At 38.8% G+C, this 24,663-nt stretch overlaps 1 protein-coding gene across 2 annotated transcripts; it reads right to left on the bottom strand.

Moving 5' to 3' along the window:
* Window positions 1-4,755: 4,755 nt before the first annotated feature.
* PPP1R17 (protein phosphatase 1 regulatory subunit 17) lies at window positions 4,756-24,211 on the bottom strand. Of its 2 annotated transcripts, none has more exons than XM_040074208.2 (5): window positions 23,812-24,211; window positions 16,375-16,487; window positions 13,337-13,489; window positions 10,187-10,336; window positions 4,756-4,925 (listed from the first exon to the last, which is right to left on the bottom strand). In XM_040074208.2, the coding sequence occupies exons 2-5, from the start codon at window positions 16,454-16,456 to the stop codon at window positions 4,846-4,848; spliced, it is 465 nt and encodes a 154-aa protein (XP_039930142.1). In that variant the 5' UTR covers window positions 16,457-16,487; window positions 23,812-24,211; the 3' UTR covers window positions 4,756-4,845. The 2 variants fall into 2 exon arrangements, with proteins under 2 accessions (XP_039930142.1, XP_039930133.1); XM_040074199.2 differs by having other exon boundaries at window positions 16,375-16,476; window positions 23,812-24,162.
* Between the last annotated feature and the right edge of the window lie 452 nt (window positions 24,212-24,663).

Below are 24,663 nucleotides of genomic sequence, written 5' to 3'. Positions count from 1 at the left end.
CCAAGGTGGCTACAGCTCTTTCCCCTTTCATGAGGCTTTCTATTTGTCCTTTTATCTGGATGCCTCTGGTTTCAGGGCGGCCTCAGATAAGAAGTATCATTATTTCAGGGTCTACAGTCATCATCATAGGGGACTCATATCATGGTGTTAATTCCCTATCATACATATTTGTAAACAAGTAGCTTTTTCATGTGTTCTACAATCTGATTAATGCTTCTCACTAGAGCCTGGGGATCTCTCCAGGGGTTGAGTCTACCAGCCCAAAAAGCTGCTCTTTGGGTAAGATATCAGGGTCATTCCCTGCCCCCAGAACCCTTCTGTCTTTTTTTCTGGTAACAGAATTTGGTCACCCCAAAGTAAGAGAGACTCTCCAAACATACTCAGTCTCAGATTCTTTAGGAATTTGGCTATATTCCTTTCTAAATTTAACCAATTCAGTAGCCATATACAGGATTTCTTTCATGGTTATGTAAGGTGTGTCATCATCTGAAGTCTCATATATGTATTCTGTTTTATTTAAGGGACAAAGGAGACTGCCAGCTTCTCTGATTGATTATGAAAAGATTTTAAGTCAGATTTTAAGAGAGGGGATATGTTTCTTTCGATAGCTCCAGCTCTAACTGCCTTTTTTGCTTCACTTGCTAATCTCACATGCAGCTCCTCTCTGAGCACATGTGATAGCTTTCTGATTTCTTATTTCTTCCTGGAGGATGTAGGTGTTAGCCCTATCTTCCTCTAGTTGCGATTGCGACACGTTAACCAAATATTGTAGTGAAGCTATAATTTCCATATCCAGTTTTTGTTGGTGTTGTGCAGCTAAGACAACAGCACATAAGACAGAACAAATGATAGGCTTTCCTTTATCTCTTTTGACTTTTGCCCCTGCATGCAGGGTAGAGTTTAGATCAACTATTTCTTGGATATTACACCAATAATTTTGTGCCCACCCCATTCCTGGAGGAGACTGGCACCAAATGCATCCAACAAATTCACCAGAGTTTGTGCATTATGTTTCATGTTACCACAAAAATGTGGTAATTTTTCTGGAGGGTACCTTGTGTAATTTCTAAATTAACCCCTTATCTCTGCAAAATATTTTACAAAGTTACATCACAAAGGTGAAGTGATTGTTTCCAGAGGTTACTTGTATAAAGTACAGCTAATTTTCAAATTTCAATCCTTCACCATAGAAAAGTACCTTGTATACATTTAATAAAAAACACACACACAGGGGTCATGATTTTTTGGAATCACCACTCTCGTTTCAGGGGATTCATGTTCTATGATTAAATGTTACAATACAGTTAATTATGGAGGAGCAATCATCTCTGTGAACTGCAGAAAGAACTTCAGTTTCAAATATTCCCCAAAACAGAATTCAAACTCAAAAGAAGTTATATGTTGATACTAATTTTTTTGGTATTTTCACTTTATTAACAGTAAGAGAGGCTAAGAGAGAGAAAGGGGAAAGTAGAGAAATGTTGGAAAAAAGCTAAGATTACTTTACAAGCATAGGATAGTTTGCCAAACACACTTGCTACCTTTTCACTGAGGGGGATGGGGGGCAAAGGAGTTTTGTCTTTTTTTTTTCCTTCCCTGCTACGTGGAGTAGTTTTCTGCTTTTCTAGTCTTGAGGATTCACAGCTTAGCTGGAATGCAGTCACTGACCTGAAAAGTAGGCAGCATGTGGTCCCTGAAGCTGACTTTGGTCCACTGTTGTTGCTCACACCAGGGGATGCAGGAGCAGAGGAGGGTTTCCACAAGCCACGTGTGTGTCACAGTAGGTTTACTGTTTTCCCCAGGCTGGAGGCATACAAGGCTTGGAGATGTCTCAGCTTTTAGAGGCTTTAGGTTCTTTCTGCATCTGTGAAAAAGCTTGGAAGTAAGCAATGGAGAGGACAGGGGGAAGGTGAAGGCCAGAGTTTCTGTCATTCTCTTCCTTCTCTCAGTTTTACACAGGTTTTCCCTTCCTTTTTATGGACATCAAGGTGGGCTGCTCTTAGTATTCAGGTGTTCAAAGAGATAATGATAATAATGAAGTACTTTTTGAGGCATTGTTTTTATGATCAGGTCCTTACAGCTGCTTGCTAGGAACATTACAGACCTCCGATTTACTTAATTCATCAAGTGAAAAATTACTTTTAATTGCTCATGTTGTACCTGGGTGGGAAAAAAACCCTCACATGCTGAATTGGCCATTTTTAAAAGAAACAGCAGCATTCTTCTGCCTGTGCTTCAATTTCCTCAATAAAGGGATGGTAAATTAGGCTGCTGCGCCACTATAGGTATCACTCAGACTGTAACTCCTCTTTGCCGAGCAATACGCAGTGCTAAGCTTAAAGAATGCTTAATTTTTTTTTTTTAATTTTTTTTTTAATTTTTTTTTTTTTTATTTCCCATTGAACTGTGTCAGCATTTCTCAGGCTTGGAAACAAATCCTTTTCAGAGCAGTAAAGTCAATCCTATCTGTGCTCCTGCTTTGCGTTGTTAAGCCCCTTCATGTCTAAACATGTAGATTTTCATGACTAATCAATTGCTGATGTTAATTTTCAATCTTTTCAGAATTCCACACTTCATTTTTGCTGTATTGTGCTGTATTGGGTCTGGCTGAGATAGAGTTTGTTTTCCCTTAGCAGCACTCACAGTGCTATGCTTTGCATTGATAGCTGGAAAGGTGTTGATAACACAGCAGTGTTTTTGCTACTGCTGAGCAGCACTGGCAGAGTATCAGCACTGTCTCTAACATTCTCTCGATGTTCCTATCAAGGGACTGGGAGCGGGCAAGATCCTGGGAGGAGACACAACTAGGCCAAAATAACTGATCCAAATAAGCCAAAGGGATATTCCATATCGTAGGCCATCAGCTCAGATACAAAAGCTATGAGAGAGAGAGAGAGGAGTAATGAGGGACATTTGTTATTTTACCATTTTTGACTTCTGGAGCAACCGCTCCAGAAGTGTGTGCTGAAATACTGCTTTCTGGGAAGTGGCTGAATATTGCTTGCTGATGGGAAGTAGGTATTAATTATTTTCCCTTTTGCTTATGCATGCATAAGCTTTTGCTTTTCTTTTTTTTTTTTTTTTTTTTTCTTTGCTTTTGTAAACTGCCTTATCTCAACCTACTAGTTGTTTTGCATCATATTTTCTCTCCACTGTCCTTCTGTAAAGGGAAGTGATAGAGCAGCCTGGTGGGCACCTGGCATCTAGCAAAGATCAACTAACTACACGTGCACTGAAAATATCCACCAGCTTCACTGGTAAAGGTAGACCTGAGACACACATATTTCTTGTCATGTACTTGTTGTGGCATACTTTACTGTGGATCTTATATTAATGTTATTTGAACTATTGATTGTTTATATTTTAAATATTATCCTATCTCTGATAGATTAATAGGATAAAAACACGTATACTTTCTAAGTAAGAGGCATCCCATTAATAATATAGCAGATCTCTTGTACAATTTAAAATGCAATTATTTATTGTAAGTTTGTTGATTACATCTTGAGAGTATACATTCACATATATTTGTGAATGGACTGCATTCTTATGAAACATGCTGAGTCAATCACAATGGTAAATGGAGTCCAAACTAGTATGGTCCTCAGCTGTCTGGCTAAGTGAGTTAAAAAGATAACTAAAATCAGTCTACCAGGCTAGATAATCTTCAACCTCTCTGCTTAGTTCCCTAAGGGTCCATCTGGCAGTGTTACTCCATCTAGCCCAGAGTTATTAAAGGAAGCACAAAGTGTCCAGTTCTATCTTTTTTTTTTTTTTTTTTTTTTTGGCAAAATATTTTTCCAATACCCATCTCTCTACAAATGCTGAAGGCTGTTGCTGTCTGTGAAAAGAATTCTTGTTTGAATCATTGAGGTAAGCTTTAAAAAGTCACATAATGCTCTTCTGCCTTGCAGTAAGCATATGCCATTGAGTAACATTATTCCTTTTACTCAAATTTTACCTTCCTGCTATGGTTTTGAATCTTTATAACATCTCCTAACTGATTACCTAGGACTCAATTTAAAAAGAAGAAGTGAAAAGAAATTATTTGGAACAAAAGGATCATTTATCTTCCACCAAGCCAGTGGAGACAATTGTCTACACTGGTGTAACAGGCAGGCGTTGCACTTCCCCAGTGTTTCTACTCTGAGCTCTTTGCCCTCCATTCTGTTTGACATGTCTGTCAATGCTGACAGCCCTTAGGTGTAAATTTTAATTCTACAGTAAATCTGTTTTTTCCTCCTTACAGACACAAGTCATGAGCAGATACAGGCAGAGGAAATTTTTGCTTTGCACTTCAGGGACTCTGGAGTTCAATCCTTGCCCTCTCACCTTCTTCATCTATCCCATCAGCTCTGCACATGGGAATTTTCACTGCAGTCAGTGAGTATTTTTCCTTTCCAAGAAAGGAAAGCTGGACAAATGAGATAAAGTGTTAGGCAAAAAAAGCAATTTGAATCATTAGTTAATGCTTACTACTCTGCACTACCACTTCTAGTGCCAGTATGAGTGTAGATAGATAGATACTCATACAGTACTGTATGATTACCACACTGCCCAAAGCTAGATATGATCTGAGATGGATTCCTCACTGACAAAAATGCTAGGAAGCCACTTGTAGTAAATTGACAGAATCCTTCAAACCCTGTGTAAATGAAATTTCTGCCATCATCTCCAATGGTACTTGCTAGGAATTATGAGATGCAGATAAGCACTTGATGATAGTTTATATTCAAATGTACAATTGAGAAAATTATTTATAAAGATGAAAGATCTTTTTTAATGTTCTGCTACTTTGAATGACCCATGATTATTTACACTGTATTATTGAAGTGTCACTGTAATCTAACTGTGGACTACATCTCCATCCTTTTCTTCATCTTCCATAATCACTGTTTGTTCTTCTTCTATAAACATCTTAGTGCCTTGAAAAGAGAATAAGCCAAAAAACAGACAAACAAACAAAAAAAAAAGGAGAGAAAAAAGGAATTGATTTAGTATACTACTTTTTAGAAAATATCAGGCTAAATAGAATTTTTTCAGTTCTCTCATTCTTTTATTTTAATGTTGTTTTCCAACATCATGCAAGTTACTCCTCAATTCCTTTTGGCATTTCTGTCTCCTAATACTTAGTGAACTAGAGTTGAATCACTGCATTTTGAGCTGAAATTATTAAGCAGTCTTAAATCCAGCATATTTTTGCTACCTGTAAAAAGATAATCTGAAGTTTCATTTGGGAACATGTTTATTAGAAGAGTTTGGGTAGCTAAATAAGAGAAAGAGCTTGCATGACGAAGAAAATACTGTAATTAATCTTTGTGACAGACACAGCTTTTGTGGACATGTATATTTTCTCTATGTATGTAGCCATATTACTTAGATTTTGCAAGTGCAGGTGACAAAAGAGACATGTTAAAATACCCACATGACAAGTGCCATTTCCACTGTAATGGTATAGTATCAATAAATTGCAAAAGCTACTGAGTTAAGAACAATGTGAAAATATACTTAGATTGTAGATCATACCTCCCACAAATCTGTGTCTTCTCCTTTCTCTATTTCTCTTTCTCTCAGTTATACCAGTAAGTCTGCCCTCTGGGGATCTGGAGGTTTTTTTATAATACCAAGGTATAACAAATATTGTAACTGCTTTCTGCATAAAAAAATAAGTAAGAGTGATGCGGGAACAACGCATTAGGTACAAAATATTTTTGGAACTGATTTTAGCATATTGTGCTGGGCTTGCCTGTTTCCAGTAAAAATCAAGTGACCTCTGTGATGGATTTTATGCCCACATGCCTAGGTGTAGACGGTAATAGTCTACAAATAGGATGAAGGATACCATTGTTTTGAGACTAATGAAATCTCCCCTTTTTAATTTGATGTCCTACTGGTGGCTAGACAGCCATGCTGTTTTGTCAAACCAACTTGTTTTGCTTCTTTCTGCATCAAACATCCTTTCACAGAGAAGGCTTTCAGTCTTTACAAGGTCTGAAAATATGACAATACCACAGATGAAGATCCTCTTCAAATAAAGAGTCTTTTCAGAGGTGACAAATTAATGAAAATATGGTCTTATACTGCCCTTCATTTAAATTAGCTCCTGCTTCATTTATTTGCAGCTGTTGTGAACTACCTGGTTTCACAGCACTATGAGATAAACTGAAAGGCATAAATTAACGTTAATTTGAAACACAAAGCACTTCATTTGTTCAATCAGCAATTAAGTAACTATTGTTGTTAACTGCAAAGAATGGTGCCATTTTATGGAGATGGATGTAAATATTCCCCACACAGACTTCTATCCCTATAGGCAACCTAGGCAAATATAGGCAAGGTTTTTTCCTGCTGTCTTCGGGGTTTGGGTTGTGTGTGCTCCAAAGGGGACTGGGGGTTATTTATTGGTGGTTTTTACATCCTATTTATTGGTGGTTTTTACATCCTGGATCATTTGAGGAACAGGGAAAACATAATTAATATATGCTTAAAATGTACCTTCAAATGTGTGACAGAATTCAATCTATATGCATTCACTATTGAGAGAATGACAGAAACTATTGCAATTTTCAGTTGTTTTCAATTATACCTCCAATGACACTTTGTTGCCTACTGGTGAAGCCACCTTCCAACACTTGGCATGGAATCAAATCAGTCTGCTAAGATCCTGCCTCTCTGTATAGAGCTTTTCATATCCTGTATTCTGGATCTGTTTTCCCGTGATTAACTGCCTGAGGCAGTCTTGTGCCTGTATCAGGCAAAGTAACCTATGTATTTAAATGCCTGAATGCCATTCCCTTCCTATTCTAAGGATGTATATTTAATTTTCAAGATACATACCAATGGACATCATTCTGCTGGTTGAAATTCAACAGTGATGGCTCCATGATCTGCTATGAAAAGCCTTTGGTTGAATGCTTGTCCAATATTTGCTACTTATTTACTATCAGATTTATTCCATCCAGTAGCGCACACAAAGAAACTAAGCTTTTATGGAACAGCTGTGCAAAACAGAACCTGAATTATAGATTTGGAGATTCAAGACCCAGCAGGACTATTTGAGCTAAGTAAATATAGACAAATCTTTCTGTTCTCTCTCCTTGTTATTAGTCTTGCTGAAGTAAGCAGCACTCAGTGCTACATGGTATTGATGCCTTGGAGTGGCTACCTAGAATAGAGGCTAGACAGATTTAAGAGAATAAAGTGGGCATTTATTAAAGGCCTTCAACAGATACACCTTTGGCAGTGTAAAAACCTCGCAGAGTCTACACTCAAGATGGACAGCAGTCACAAGTTTTTCAGACAGACACAAGTCTGGTCTATTTGCATATCAGGGGTTAATTTTCCAATTACAGCTTCAGGTAATGAAGCCATATTTCCCCAGCTCGTTTCTCCCCAATTTGCTTTTGTTTATACTTTTCGGAGCCTGAGACTCGTGTATCCTTGGATCACAGGTCCAGAGGGATTCTTTTCTCTAACTAAAATGTAAAGACAGTTAACTACACATTAAATGGAGTTTAGAGCTATGCACTAATGCAGTATAGGAACTGAAAAATATAAAAGCTAAAATCTTAAGTCATCAGTATCTCTTGTGATCTGTTAATGAGAATAATCACCATTTCTAATATTTCCCCTTCAGACCCCCTGCAAACCACTTGTAGATACCAATTCAAGAAACTCCACTTAATTCTAGTAAAAGAGGTTCAATAATACAGTATTCTCTTGAACAGCTGTCCACACAAATACTTTGTTGTAAACTCAGCTAAAATAACAGATGTGTTATTTCTCTTTGTTTTGACCAGCACTCTTTGGACAGTCCCTCTCCCTTTTGGGTTTTCAGAGAGATTTTCTGTCACAAATAAAAGCAATTCAAATGTATCACGTAAAATGAAGAAAATTAATGAGTCTACTGGGTGGCATGTGGTCCAAGTAAGAAGCAGAATAAGTTTTACACCTTGCAAACACACAATCCAATTGGGAAATGCAGATAAGAAAGGGGGCTACTAAATTAGTTATTAGTTACCCCTTCAAGGGTCAGGCTTCTTAAATGTATTCAGCCTTCAAACTTCTACTGAAATGGCATGCTTAATGTTATGTTATGTCATGTCCATACAAGTGAGTCATGAGCAGATGTCTCCTTCAGTGGCAAACTCTCCTTCAGTCAACCAACACCTTGTCTTTCTGAAGGGATTAGACCAGATGACAAAATATAATCAGATTTCTAATGGTCTTTTTTTTTCCATATCGCTTGACAGTAAATGGCTTGAATCTGATTGAAGCCCATAGTCAGCTCTAGAACACTCTATTATCACCCCCCCTTAGCATTATATAGTCCATTAATTAAATTAATGGTCTTCAGGCCTGTGGGTCTGAGCTAGAATTTAAATACACGTGCTACAATTAATGTGCATACATTAGCTAAAGTTTAAATATGGGAATGCAGTTCCTGAAATGTGGCTGACTGAGGTTTCCTAATCAGATGAGAGATAACTAGTAAAACTAGATTCAAGCCCTCATTCTCTCTCATAGCATAGAAAACCAGTTAAGGCAGCTCTTTTAGGAGAATATCACACCTCCATTAAAAACTTCTGGTTGTGAAGAATGGAAGTTTAACCATTCACCTCTTGCCTCTCCCCGCTCAGCTGCAGGAGTTGTCCCTAGGCAGTCTGTAGACATGTGTTATCTTCTTGTTTTTCTGATTTGTAGCCCAGGAGGTATGGCTCAGATCTAGGTGGCACCTGATAAATAGATGATTTAAGACAACTTCTGCCTAGTTTTTGGCTTTCTAACAGAAACATTCATGTTTCTGTGAGCCATTGTGTTTCCAGAGTCTACCTAAAAATTACAAGTACTTGCAAGTTCTGTTGGGAAATTATGCTTACATTGTATTTACCCTCTTTTTTCTTTAGCCAGATCCCTTGGCAGATATTAATAGAACAACCCAACAATCCTTAAAATAGATCTGCAGGATGAGTTGCATTTCATAATACACACAGTGAGGAAAACAGAGGTTGGGAGGTTGAGTGATTTATTTAAACAGAAAATAGAGAAAGATTAACTTACAGATGTTTCCCAAATCAAACATGCTTCTCACTCCTTTAAACCCAGAACTTCCAAACTACACGTTTTCTTCACAAGTGATCAAAGGAATCATATCAAAGAAAAAAATTCTTTCCCATTGTTATACAAATCACTACAATTTTGACTTCCCATTTGTATTCCCTTTCCATTGTTTTGCTTTAAAATGCTGATTTGTCCTTGAAATTGCTGGTGGTCCATGAAAAGTTTATAACCTGCGTCTCTGGGCTACATCCCTCTCTGAGCTTTGAATCCTGAACTCTGCTGGGAACCTCTGGAGTTCATTAGTTAGCAAAGTTTTTCACTGATAATGATCTTGCTACTGATCGTGGTAAGCGTCTGACACACTACTAGTATGGGTCAATCTGAGGGCTGGGGACCTCTGTTTGGGTCTTACATTTCAGTTGTCTCTAGCATCTGCTCTAACAAGTCTGGTTTATGTACTATAACTAGGTAATCAGAATTACATAAATATACTTTTCCTTCATCACTTCGTAATTTAAATAAGAGAGGGGACATGATCATAAAGCACAGTGCAGCTTTATTTAGCATACATTCCTGAACTTTTACTCTTGAGTGTACTCAAAAAGCAGGTTAGCTCTGTTCAAATGATTCCTTCCCTTCCCGCACCTTCCCATGCAGTATGTATTGCATGTCATGCCAGAAGCGCAGAAGCATCTTTAAGGTGCTGCTAATGAGCTCATCACCATTTGGTTTCCTCAGTGCATGTGAGGGACTGCAGAATGAAGTGTGGTTTAATCAGTACAGCTTTGCTCCAGATTGTTTGAGGCATTTTAATGCCGGTGACCTAAAAATTTCTACGTGCTTAGGTTTGAAAAGCAGGGCAGTAGTTGGCTTTTCAGAAAAGTAGGATTGTGACCAAAATGCCTTTTCTTTCTCCCTGTCCTTTCTATCCCCAGAGCTTGAACATGGGATATGTATAAGACTTTTCATTAAGCCTCACTATTTAATACTTAGACCAAATAGGTCCAGTTCAAGAGCTACTAAGTACACTGAGCAGAGAGCAACCTCCTTTCAGCCTTCCAAGTATATCTCTGACACTAGCCACTTTTTTCTGTCTCTTAGGAGGATCTTTATCAAAGTTTCTTACCTATTATCAAAGGTGGGATGTGTATTGCAGGTGTATCTTTTCTTCTGGGCTTTTTCTGCTCCAGTTCAGTGATTTGAGAGTCTGGACTCTGTGACTTTTCTGTGATACCGTACTTTTTCAGCAGATTTTCAGATGAGTCTGAAATGATGCCTGTAAGTAAGCAATAAAGAAAATGCTACTTTAGCATGTTTACATTGAAGAAACTTTCACCACTGTAGCTCTCCCAAAGACTACTCTGAAGTACAGTGGCACAACTGCATGATCTGTTGCATGATGTACCTACCCTACATTTCTTTCAAATTAATTATTTCCCATAGGCTCTAGAAAATGATGCTATCAGGCCAGCTGGTTTCTGATTGTACATAATGCACTAAACTGCAGCCCATCAGAAATTGTGGGACAGATGAGTGTAATCTCCTATTCCAGAACTTTAGACAACTTACCACAGTAGCTTAAAAACACAGATGGTCAAGTGGTTAGTTGGGAGCAATGTGGCTGTTTTAACTAGTGAAAGAATATTTTCTTTATGATATGACAATTGCAGGAAGAAAACACAGCTCTCCAGCCTCTGAGCTGCTCTTCCTAAGAGAATTCCTGGAAGAGACATGTGAAAACTGAACAGAATCAAATTCAATATCTGGATTACAAATACTGGGAAATCACAGTTGCTTATTTTTGACTTGATGAACTGTTGCAGATATACAGAGAAGCATACAAGTTACTGGCTAACTCCTCCATATATGTGCAGCATGAGAAGAACTCAATAATATAAGAGCACAGCTCTCTCACTAGAGAGTACAAAAAGGAGTGCTTGTTAGCTGAGATTGACAATCATTTGTTCCCTCTGCTTTTCTTGGATCATTAGGTTGCAGTGGCAGTCTCCTGCTTTTTTTTTCCCTTCTCCAGGTTGGTGGCATTTAGCTCTTAAACATCCGTATTTGTGCCACAGCAGGGAGCATCCTACAAGAAGCCCCTTAATTTCTGTGATGTTTTCTGGCTTCCAGAAATATCTACCCTTTGAGAGAGTCCTCATATACACATAAGCCCTGTGATTTCCAGGAGGAGCATCCTGCAGGTGGCTTGTGTGCTTCACGGATTTATTCCCAGTCTCATCCCCAGCCTCCTGCTGTGCACTGGATGCACACTGCAAGAGAAAGTGCGGGGGCTGGACTTGATCCTTTTTGATTTTGGACCATATCCAATTGGGATATCTAGTATGGCTCAGCAGCTGCCAATAAATACACATCTTTTCACACATAAATGTAACATTATTTATCAGTGTCATGGGTTAATACAGTTTGGTTTTTAGTTAAAGAGCAATATAGAATATTGCCCTGTCAGGACCTTATAATTGTTTTTAAAAAGACAGGGACCTATCAGAAGCTAATTTTAGATACTGACACCTGCTTTGACCACTGAGAATGTAAAATGCGACTTTGGGAAGTACCCATATAAATCCTGATTTTGTTCAAGCCAGCCCTTTTTCCTCCCGGCCAGCTGAACAGGTAACATCAAGTCAGGATGTTCTGTTGGCTGGCTAGGCCTGCCGCTCCCTCAACCTTGGGGGGGGGAGCCGGCTCCAAGGCCTAGCCGGGCTCCATCGGCTCCCAGCAGGAGAGGAGAGGCTGCAGTTTAACATCAACTACTTCTAAAACCTCCCTGGAGCCACGGAGCCAGGAAGGATCTCTGCTGGGCCCCTGGTAAGAGCTATCGGCCCACTTGGGCCGAGGCTGCCCCGATTATCACCGAGGGGCGGGCAGAGCTCCCCCCACCCCCTTTCATCCCGGCGATTCCCAGGCGGAGAGAAAAAGTGGGGGGGAAGCCCCGCCGATCTGAGGTGCAGCGGGGGGAAGAATCTGCTCCCCAGATCACCTGACCACTGCAGGCCTGGGCAGATTTAACCCTTTCCTAGGAAAATGAAGCTTACAAGGCCTAACTCTTCCCTGAGAGAGAGAAGAAAGAGACAAAGTGGACGTAGAAAAGACACAGCATGAAGTCAGTAGAGCAAGAGTGAAAGAACTGATAAAGATTATTGGAAGAAGGGATTGAGGAAGTGGACATTTTTAACCGGACTTCTCTGGTGTAAACTATAGAGAAATTGACTATTTCTTGTAATATCTTAATGTTGTTTGGGGGAATGTTAGTTCTAGTCAAAAGTTGGGGATTGATATAATTGAAATTTAAGTGAGAATCTTGAGCAGAGTAAGCTTCTCACTCCTGGAGTAAAAGGCGGTCTCAGTCTTTGAGACGAAGATAATTTTAGAGGGAAAGTGATTTGAGGCCCTCAGCTCCTGGGGTAAAAGGAGGTCTTTATTTCTTTTGAGATAGAGATGATTTTAGAGATAATAGAAGAGAATCCTTGTTCTGTACTAGAAAAAGCATTCTTAAACAGTATCCCAAAAACACTGAGAGGCCCATAAATAACCAGGGGCAAGGCTGCTAATGGGTAAGACTGCACAATCTGCAAAAATTCCGGGCGGTTGCAGATTTGTGACATTGGGAGCCACCAGACTGTTTTAGTCTTGTGGCAAATGTCTCCGTAAGACTCTAGAGAGTCTCCTCTCCCAAAGTGATGAAAGATTATGTTCAAATAGTGAAACCAACTGAAAATTACAGGTTGTGTCTCTCTATGTTGTTTTATAGGAAAGTTAAAAATTTATAGGGAGAGGGAAGAGTGTTTAAAAGTTTATCTTTTTTTTAACTTTTGTTTGTTTGTTTGTTTTCCATTCTTTTAGTGCGTGTTAATTAAACTATTTTTTTATTTTTAAGCTTGAGCCTGCTTTACTTCTCTTGATCCTCTTCCACAGGGGAAAAGATAGAGTAAACACTAAGACCACTACACTAAATTTAGCAAATGTGAAACCACTACAATCAGGAAGACTATGAGCTCCATGGGAGCATGTTTTTTCAGACCATAGACCTATCCACCTTGGTATTCCCAGCAGTGAGGTCAAACCCTTCAACTAACATGGAAGGTCTTTGAGAAAGTCAAACTTTCTGTTCACCTGCCTTCCCAGGTGCGCATGCATGAAGCTCTGTTCTTGTCTGCATCCAAGGGGACATAACCGAATGAATGTTATATGGATTTTCACCCAGCTTCAGTCCCCAGAGATTAATTGAGATTTCAAAGTCGAGAGATTTACTGCGCACCTGTTAGAGGTGGTGGAGTGTGCAAAGCCTGTGTATCCTTTCTCTTTGGCTTCTTTTGCTCCTGTTCAGTCTTCTGGGAAGCTGTGAGGATTTTATCTTTTCTTGGGGTTTTTTTGAGGTCACAGCTCTTAATCAGCTGCTCTGAAAGATCTTCTGCAAGGAAAAAATATAATAGAAATTGAAACTTAGGGGAAGTAAAAAACCAGATGGTGAAAAGAGTCGCTTTGATAATAGTGTTTTAATCCAAAAAAATTGAAATGCCCAGGAAGAAAAATTTCTTAAATATTTATAAAGCAAACAAAAGAATATTTATAAAGCCAACAAAAGCTCTGTATCATACTACATGGGTGTCAAATGACTTAGGTAGTCCTTCTGTGTTGTTGGCAGTAGATATAAAATGGAGAGAGGCAGTTTGTGTGTTTAATGCCAGAGAGAAGGCATTGTGTGCAGAGGTTCCATGGCCACCCCTGTTTCATCCAGTGGTAACTGTGTGGATTGTGTCTTCAAGAGCTACAAGGCCAGTTTTGTGAGGAAGATTTTGCATATATAGGGTCAGTTTGAGGTACTGGTAAAATGAAGCAGTCAGTATATTGTTCCCTTCAAGAGTTAACTGTATCTCCAGAGCTACTGAGCAATTGCTATTTGCTTTTTATTTACATATTATTACACTGGATTTTTTGGTTTTCCTTTAAAACAATCCTTTACTCAGATGACTCAGAAGGTCAATATGACTTTTTCTGCAAGGGTCTATATTTCTGGGTGCTTATGCAAGCTGAAAGTACTGAAGATAGCTTGTTGTGGGAGCACATGCCCCTCTCTCTACTCCTCTTTAGGCCTGCTCTACAATCTCAGCAGCTACTGATAAGCCTTAGTTGAATCAGCTGAGTGGTGAAGTGCCCGTTTACTGTGCCAGTTGGGTAGTGAAGCATCCATGACTATACTGGGTACTCTTGTATGGTAAGGATAGGAACTATTCTGACCATACCAGGAACATCAGCAATCTGACCAAGGCGAGGAACAAAGGATAAGCAGTCATTCTTATTAACCTTGGTTAATAATTTACCTGAGTCATAGCCCAGCCGAAATGGTAACAAAAGGTTATGAGACCTTTTGAAAAAATAAATCATGGTCTGAGTGTAATAGTATTATTTTTACTGGACTTTTAGGGGAAAATCATCTTGTGATGCTACAAACAGCAGTGCTAAATAAAGTTGTTTGGGCTCTCCTGGAACACAGTGGGCCTCTGAATGGGATGCCTCTTGGAGCTTGCGAACCCTCAAGTTTGCAATTCTTGAAAGACTGTTGCTGACAACAAGGCCTAGGCAGATACTGTCAGTATATATACTGACATATATACTCCTTAAGGTGCAGTCCATGTCGCTTGAGAAACACTAAGGGATTTGATATGAGTATTGCACTGAGCCTGAGGGGAATTTTTGATAGGTACCTTTACACTAGGAGATATAGCTGTATACATCTTTTATCATGTGTTCATGCAAGTGAATGGATTATGGTATGAATGTTGTTATTTTGAGTATATAATTAACTCACTGCTATAATTGTAGCAAATCCTATAGAATTATTTTTAAAAATATTAAATTAGTCAATGATTAAGTGCTTTTGCACCCTTTTCTTATATCCATATCCTCTGCACCCTCACTGTCTTGCATTCCAGTCTTCATGTAAATAATTCCAATTGCTTCTAATCTAATTTACTTACATATGCTTCATCTACATAGTTAGTAATAGAATGAACCTTGCCACTTACCTCTGTTAAAGCTGCATTCTCATTAATTCATATTAAACCCTGCTTTTTGCCAATAACCTTGACAATGATTCTTTAAGCATTTTGACCACTGATTTGTGAATCTCTCATTAGTAGCATCACAGAAACCAGTGTTTTGAATTCTTAAAAGCTGCTTGTTTGCCTTCAGCTGGGCTCCTCACACTGTTACCCAACCCCTGACTGAAGACTTGGATGCAAGCACGACTTCATTCCAGACTTTCTCACACTATTTAAGGCAGCCGTCATATCTGCGAGCTGCAAGTGGATGTGGGAAGGATGGCCTCTAGGTTAAGCCCTGGATATATGGTTTTTTTCTGACCTTCACAGGCTTTCTTCATAGTCCTAATGAGCTCATTTACCCTCCCACTGTCTCAGTTTTCCAACAGTATAAAGAAACTCATTCTGTATTTATTTAAATAAGCAATTTTATGGACCAAATATGTTTGGTATATCAGCAGTTGCAAAAACGGTGTCTGTGGCTAGAAATTCCATGTAACAGAGACAGAGCTAGGATATCTTCCTTGCAGTACAAATAAACAAGATTTATAAAACCTGTGGTGAGACACTTGGTTTTTTACAAGGAAGTGAAATTGCACTTGTGTTTCACTATTGTCATCACAAAGGTAACAACAAGCAAACAGATTTTTCTTTCTGGGTTGCTAAATCTTCAAGACAATTTTGTAAGATAGGAGTGAAATCATAGCACTTGAAGCAGAGACAAAGACCATGAATATGCAAAAAGCATATCTATCAAGCATCAAGTCTGGTATTCAGGAGTGTGACTGAGCAAAGACAACTCTGGCATGCTCATTGTAAAAGTTCTATGAAGTAGCTTCAAGAAAGTGAACTGATGGTGAAAGAGAAAACACTTTTAGAAAGCTGTCTCAATGACGGCAAATTGAATGCTTGAAATCTTTTACTCAAATTGCATATGGTAGATATATTCAGGGAAAGCTCAGCTATATCCTAGCTTTCAATTTACTGTGATATTAATGAAGAAACTAGATCAGTTACTCTTTTCCCTTTCTTCTCTTTAATTAACTTCACCCTAGAGCATCAGCTGATATTTATATGCAGGAAAAATGCTCTTTGTCTTTCCATCTGGCATTAGAAGTGTCAGCAGAAGGTGTAATCTGTCTGTTTTCATGGGGGGTTGATTGTATTGCTGGAAAGGAGAAATGGACACTGGACAGGACTTTATGATGTGAATGCAACATGCATCTTTAGTGCAATGACATAATCAAACACTTACCTAAATGGTTACACTGTGAATCTTGCTTGTCTAGTCTGTCCTCTGGGATATCAAGTGGCTGAACACATTTTGTTGACATCATTGAAACAGGCTTTTCTCCTCCTATAAAGATACTATGCCACATTAAAAAAAAAAAAAAAATCTATATAGATATATATAGATATATATAGATATATGAAAAAATAGCAGCATGACATAAAACAGACATATTGGTGTTACCTAAATACTGATGAGGATTTCTTGTCTTCCAGATGTCTGTTGACCTGATTTTTAACTCACACATGCTGCGATGCATTTATTCACTGTCTTCGTTACACACACAGTAACCTGTTATTCCAGCTACCTTGCTGTGATCAACACACACTAGCATGGATTGGCTCTACAGAAAAAACAAACCTTTCTTTCTTTTTTTTTTTTTTTTTTTTTTTTTTTTTTTTTTTTTTTTTTTGGGCATATGGAAAGTGCTATCTCATACAGAATTTCCTATCTCATACACAAAGTAAATGCTAAGGAATACGATGTTTTGTTCTGGTTTTCTTCCCCATTTTTTCTCAACTGTAAACTAAGGATCCTATTTAGTATTTATTGTACAAACCAACTTTAATCATGAATTATGTTGACTTAGTCCTTTAAGCCCAGCTCCACTAAGAGACCTTGCATACCCCAGAAAAACCAGGTGTAAAATACTGCCTCAGAAAGAAGGCCAGTGCCCACAGACCCCAAAACCATCATGAATTAGACTTAACTCATCACTTTGGTAAGACCATGGGAACCCATTTCACACAGCTATTTAAGTGTCCATGCTCTGTAAGTCTCACTGGATTGCTGTTTGGGCTATTTTGTCCCCCTTTACTTACAGATGCAGAGGGTGTTGAAGCCCATCCTCACCCACCCTCCTACCTGAGCTTCCCCAGCACCTTGCAAGCTGAGATTTGATCTTGGGGCTGCCACAGATGCCACCACAGAAAGAAGAAAATTAGACTATTTTTCACTGCTGATTATTTCTATGATTGCTTAGCAGAAACTCATCAGAATGACAAAAGCAATGTTAAAGGGAAAAATCTTCAACCCGAAGGTGCAGTCCAGGTGACCTCAGTATCTGTCTTCATCCAGCAACACCTGTGATAGTTTCTTATTCACAACCTCTGTTCTCCATTTTCAGGGAATAAGAGCAGACTGTGACTTTATTGTAAGGAGGAGAAAGGCGATGTGGAAAAGAAAAAAGCTGGAGATATTATGAATAGTAGAAGAAAGAAGTAATTGAGAAAAAATAGAGGAAGGGGGGTAGATAAGGAAAGACAAATAAAAGGGAAAGGTAAGAAAAGAGGCAGCTGGAGAGTAACAGTGGAAAGGACGATGGGAAAATAGGAGACTAAACTGTGTGAGTTTGGTTTTACCTTGCTGGAGGAAAAGAAATTGCTTTATTATTTCTCTGTAAATTGCAATGGTTGCTGACAAGAAACAGAACTGTGAGGGAGTTAATCTTATTTCCATAACTAAACTTTCATCTGTGTAAAGAAAAATTAACGCCTGAGCAAAATCCAGTCAAAGGAACATTTGCAAAAGAACGTAGGAAAGGTCGCACTGATGTAGTTCTTCAGCGGATGGAAACACATCTTAAATGCCAGTGACTTAAAAATAAACGGAGTAACACTGCAGTTACAAATGGATGTGGTGGTTTAGATGAGCTCTTGCCTTTTGCCCAGGCCTCTGGCACCAGGCAAAAGCAATAGCTTTATTGAGGTGGCCAGCATCCCAAAGCCCACTCTCATTCACAAGTTGTTTAATAATGACTGATTCAGTTTATTATAGAATGAATCATTTATTTAATAGATAAAAAACTAATAGACATAAGACTTATAATAAACTAATACTACACAGAAATAAAGAGAAAAAGAAAACAGATTACTAGTAGATACATACAGAGTGAGGTTAAAGGTACCTATTAATGTAACATCTATCAAAGAAATAATATCATTTCGGACTCAAGGTATCTTACCATCCAGTTGTTGATGGGGCACACACTGAGATCCTTTCCTTCAATCCCCAGGAAAGCAACCACAAAAAAAGCGCCCAAGGTCCGAGGAGAAATCTCCCACACTTTCAGGGTATGTGTGTAGAAGGCTTCTACCTCTGTGATAACTCACATGTTTTTTATAGTTTGTAAAACAGTGTCTCTCAGTCGAGAATATATCTTTTATCTCTTCCCACGTCTGCTCTTCAGACTAAGATGTTGATTCTTAGCTGAGGTCTGAGTCCTTTCAGTGCCAGAGATGACCTCTTGCTGGGCCTTTCAACCCCAAGCTTCTCCCTTTATGGACCAACTGTTGGGGGGGGTGTGGGGGGGTGGGTAGACATCCTGCCAAAACTGCCTGGCAGCATCAAATTTGACTCAACTCATGTCAACATCAACAAGGTGACGTTAACTGATACTATGGAACTAATTCCCTTATGTTTCACTATTTAAAGTTTACAAAAAATGTAATATTCTACAAATTTTTAAAACCTTACTGAATCATGTCTAGAAGAGGGATTTCGCTTCCAAATGTTCACTATAGAAATGTCCCAGTCCAGCTTCTAATCTATATTAGTGTTATACTGCCTGAAGGCTCATTTGCCTTCACTGCAAGAAAAATCCTTCCCTTGGGAAGACTCTACAGAAAGAAATCTTTGAAGGCATCTTAACATGGTTACTCTGTTTACTTACTATGTAAGTAAACTATAGCTGTGGTTGAAAATGAAGCAGACGTAGTTTTATTTAATACAAAATTTATTATCTGGCCATAGGAAGGCTTACACTACATTTTGTGATTTGAGGGAGTTTTATTCTTAAATGTCATTTGATTTTATTGGATTTGATTAGGGCATGCTGTCCAAATATTATGACTGTAGGTAAAATATTCTTTTCTGCGGAATACTCTTTTTACAGTGTTTTTTGTAAAATCAGGGATATTATTTCAGACACTATGGACATTTTTGTTTTAAATATATCTTTAGGCAAAAAAAGGCTGAGAATAGATAGCAAAATTTAAATGTAAAATTTACTGGAAATGGCTTATAAAATATAGTTAAATTTGGTTAGATTTCAGTAAGTTGTTTCATTGAATTATTTCCCCCAATAAAAATTAAGCTTTGTAAAGAGACAATATAGGATTGCTTCATTATTTTTTTTTAATGTGGTAGTTTGGAAAATATTATTCTAAAATACATTTCTTATATATGAATTCATATTTTCATTGTCACACATGCCAAGCCCTTGGAATCTTCAGTGCTTTAAAATTCTGGTTTACAGGCTAACTTCTGACACTCCCCTTCTTTTCTTTTGTAATTCTGCCTTGAAGCCAGGATTGCCCTGCTTACAAAAGCACTGCACTTTGCAAGACCATGTGACAAAAGAATAAAAAGATAAAAATTATCAAAATATATAATGGATTTTGGTATCCTGGATGTATATACATAGTGTATGACATGAATTTGTGAGTGCTGTTACATTCTGTCACCATGGACTGCACACAAAGCTCTTCCTCAAAGGAAAGTTGCTTTATGTGACCATTGTAATGGTGCTTTCCCAAGCCACTAAAATCAGTTCCTGCCACTAAGGAAACAGAATCCCCAGTAACATTTTACATGGGAAGATAGCCTGCTACGGGGACTGTATGAGGCCATTAATATGACTTTATGAACTGAAGCATGTTCTCAGATTTTCATGCATTAAGTGCAGCACTTTTCCTAGCAGCCTTCACATTAGCACAATTTGTACTCTCTGCTGCCATCAGTCATCTTGGCAGTAAATGCTTGCTATTCATGTGATGCAGTAAAGTGTTTTTTTCTTGCACTGTTATGTCTCTTGACATAATGATCCACATTCATTTTTTGTGCATCTGTAATTGTTACATTGCAAGCCCAATTCACACACAATAGAAGATGCCACCTGAGATGCTGTAGATTTCTCTACATGATTTAGGATCCAATTGTCATTTAGCCAGAGACTTTGGGTGGTGCAGCTAGGCTGTACCACCCTCTGCAGAGATAAATGCCTAAATGTCACCTCAAGTCTATTATTTCTAGAAAAAGAGAGAGCTGATAGAGACAGCTGAAATGCTTTCCTAAAAGTTGAGGCAAGTTCTAGATTTGCCTACATAATTTTGCATTGTCCCTTGTTTAAATTTTTGGCATGAGATTGGATTGGCTCTGCTTACAGACAGAGGAGGGCAATGAGTGATAAGGCAGACTGAAAAGTGCAAGTATTATTAAAAACTGTTTCAGCCTCATGTGAAGTCTCATACTGAATCATTGTCATATAACAGCATGACTTCTTTCGGCATATACCCTTGTAAGATACGGTGATTCAGACAAAAAATATCTGAACTTTTCACTTTCTGGATATCAGCTTTGGATTTTTAAATAGGTCAAAGCACATATTAATTTTTTTTTTCAAAATCCTCAGTTGCTGTACTCCCTTGATTAACATGCCCAAATAAAGCTATCTTATCACTCACTAACATAGTCTTAAAACACACAAATACTTGCAAGTAATATGATTACTTTCTTCACTTAAATTTTTGGTTTCCATAACAAAATTCACTAATGCAACCAGCTCCATGCTTCAATTAAGTAAAAATACTTTGCTAGAGACAGATAAAGAAACCCGTTTTGTTTTACTATTTTAATGCACAGTTGGTTTCATGTAGATGTGTGTCTCAAGTAATCAGCTTGGAGTTTAGGAGATACTCAGTACAATTACTCTCACATATTTATAAGATGATGTAAATCTTTCAAGGCCATCCGATAATGTGACATTTAAACCAACTTGAAATCTTATGAGAAAAAACTTGCCTTGTAAGATAGAAAACTAAAGCTTTGAGAATAAAACTAAAGGGCTGGATTTATTTTTCATTTGATCTTAAATTAGGCATGGAAATGGCTTAGGAGGAAAATCTCCATTTCTTGTCTTCTCTTAGGGTTTGAAGGGTTGCAGGGGCTATGCAGCTACATGAGTATTAGGTACTATGGATAGTTGTACATAATCTGAAGGGGCAAAGCAGTTCTCAAATGAGTCACCCAAAGGTGATCATTCTTACCTATAAGATGGAGAAATGAAGTTCTAATATGCAATTCTTATAAAGGTTTACAGGGGTTATGTGGGTATTAATGTCAATACTCCTCACCATTGTACATTAAGGGTTGTGATTTCTTTTATATTGAATACTTAGAATTTCTGAACTGGCCCTTTATAAGGTGATATCCACAACCTGTGCCTAGGAAGGTTTCAGTAGACCATGTGGTGCATGTGCTATTCTATGGGGATTTTTTTGTGGTTGTTCAGGAGAGTGTATTCTTTCTACAATTGACGAAATCCTGAAGAAAAAATATGCTAATTTCCAGGGTGTGCATAATTATTAAACAAAAATCTGATATGTTGACAAGGATATTAGATAAATAAAAGTACTTTCATGAGCATCCTTGTTTGGTGACAGCAGTCAATCTGAATTTAATAAGTTCATTTTAACAGTTGGTAATAATGCTGCCACAAAAGCCTGTTTGGCCCTATGTACTTATCTTCTGAAGCCAGAATAATTTCTAAGAACATAGAGAGAAGCAGAGGCAGAAACAGAGACAGCTAAGGTCCTGCAGTGGGTACAGAATGCACACTTGTTTGTCCTCATTCTTATAGGCAAAGCCTGGTCTTACTGCTGCTGCTGGTGTACTCAATAGCTGGAAATGGAAGTAAATAGGGAGTATCTCACAGGCTGCTACCAAATGCAGACATGAAGCAGAGGCTGGACTTCGTTTGTTACAGTCCACTCTGGACAAAAAGCAGCATTTTTCTGCCCTGCCCAAAGAGCTGCTCTGGCATAAGGGTTTGCTCTCTAAGACTGGTACCTTTTCTCCCACCAAGCGTACAGTTTCCAGGGTGGGGGTGTGGGGGGGGTTATTATTAAATTATTTTAAATTGGTGTGCCCCTTTCTGTCTGGTTGCAATGAGCACATCCCAGTCTCCCAGCATCCTTACCTGCTCCTTTTTCTCTGCATCCTTAAACCTATGTGGGAGTCAAAGAGAAAGACCTGTCATTCCTTCTGTAGCATGCCCCCTGTGGAGAGCTCTATAGTGTGAGTAGGCCCCTTATTTGCTTAGTCATTTACAAATGCGAAAAGAAGCAATAAGATATTGGATGAAACCATCTTGCACACGTCTGCCCTACACAAAAATGTGAAACAAGTCAGGAGTCGAGGGGAATCATACAACATCTGGCTGCATTTGGCTTCTCCTATCTGCACTCAGTAGGCAGCCTTGGTACCTTTATCAGAAAATATGCACCTTCACCCATTCCCCATCCTATCCCAGCCCCATTACAACTGCTTCCTGGCAAATCATGTGAATAAAACAAGATTACAGTGGCCAGAGTAGAAAATAGATGTCCTAAAAGCAGAAATTCTCAGTGTTGCTGCTCTGCACTCCAAACCTTTAATTACAAGTTTTACTATAGGTTTAACATTATTCGATTGGAGTGATGCCTTCTGGGGTGCAGAAGACAGTTTCATGCTAAAGCACAAGAGTTTCTTCTTCAGTTATTTGGGCACTAGGCTGCTCTCCACAAGCATATTGTCAGATTACTCTGATTTTTACTTTTATAAAGCATATTTAAATCTTCTTAGCAAATACTTAGATATTTGAAAGCCTGATCTGAGTGCCTCCCTCTACCCAAAACTTCTGCTACTAATAATAGCATGGATGCAGAAGTATCACAGAATTGTCTGGGAGCAGTTTCTTCTCACAGACAGTGTGCTTCTGGGTGTTATTTCAAAAATTGGGCCTGGGTGGTAGACTGTTTCTCACTACTAGCTTGTAAAATAAACTTGTAAAATAAATAAAAATGTGGGGAAAATAAATAAAAATGTGGGGAAAATAAATAAAAATGTGGGGGTTTTTGACTGAAAAAATGTGAGATATATTTGCACAAGTTCTGGTTACAAAATCTTTGTCTTTGAAGATCATAAAAAATACATGCTTCCCTATTTTTTTCCTTGAGGTACAAATTAACCCCTTAGTAGTGAAATAAGAAGTCCTTATATCAGTTCCCACTTTTTGACTTACAAATCTGGTTGTGAACTGTCCCAGCAGTTAAAGTTAGTGCTTTAATTTTCTCTAAAACAGTTTCTTCCTCACTGCCCTATCCACAAATCCCAGACTCAGTTAGGTCATACCTCATTTTTCCCCACACGGGACCATCCCCAGCCTATTCCCTACACAGAGGGGACCCTGTACTCTCCTGCTCATCCCCAGAGGCGATCAAGCAACTTGCTGGTGGTGGCTGCTAAAAAAACAAACAGACAAATCCACACTCTCCCCAACAACAACAACAACAACAACAAGAGAGAGAAAGGAAATCAAGAAGCTAATCAGCCGGGAGGAAAACATGTGGCTGAATTACTTACTGAGTGGTGTGTGATAGTAAGGAAGGTGCAGTTTGTTGTCAGGGCTCACTGGAGGATCTTTCTGGACTGGGGCTGCGGCTGATGCTCCTGCCCGTTCTTATTTAGGGGTAAGTGGAAGCCGTCGCTGTGGCAATGCTGCACTCAGGCGTCCTCCTGGAGACTAGAGAACAATACCACCACTCCCTGCCCCTCCAGTAGATTCTAATCCTGTTTCCTTTCTCCTCCACAAGTTGCAGGGGCCAGAGAGGAGGCAACGAGATGCATGGGAGATCAGCAGTTCCTCAAGGCTGAGGCATCATTCCTGCCAGATGACCAAGAGCCACAGATGCTGATGCTCTCAAAGAAGCAAGGAAGATGTGAAAGCTTTGGCACAGAGAACCAAAAGGTGGGCTGCAGCTGCTGTGTCTAGAGCTGCAAAGAAAATCACAAGGGGAGGGAGTAAGGCTGATGCCGTCAGGGACCCAGGGGAAAGCTGAGAATAAAAGTGGAGCAAGAGGGCACGGCACACATCCAGGAGCAGCAACATAAGCATAGAAACTGATGGACACCGTCTCCAGCACTGAGTTTCAGTGATGACTGCATTTTTTTGTGTGTATATCTAGCCATAACTGGTTATACAAGCATAGTCTTTATGCAGACAGACAGGGAGTCTTCCATAGCTGCCAGGTTTTTGCCACCAGAGACCAGTCTTTCCTATTTTAGCCCATGCCTTTGAATGAAACTATTATTTCAGCTGAGGGAAAGAAATAAAAATATGCCTGACATTGGAAAAGCTCTGGAAGAAATATTCTAGTCTGTGGTGGAACTGTGAACTACCCCTCTATTAGTATTAATTTATGACAAAAATGCCCT

The sequence above is a fragment of the Hirundo rustica genome, chromosome 1, assembly GCF_015227805.2.
Source record: "Hirundo rustica isolate bHirRus1 chromosome 1, bHirRus1.pri.v3, whole genome shotgun sequence".
In the NCBI taxonomy this organism is placed as follows: domain Eukaryota; kingdom Metazoa; phylum Chordata; class Aves; order Passeriformes; family Hirundinidae; genus Hirundo; species Hirundo rustica.
This window is presented reverse-complemented; position numbering and strand designations above follow the sequence as displayed.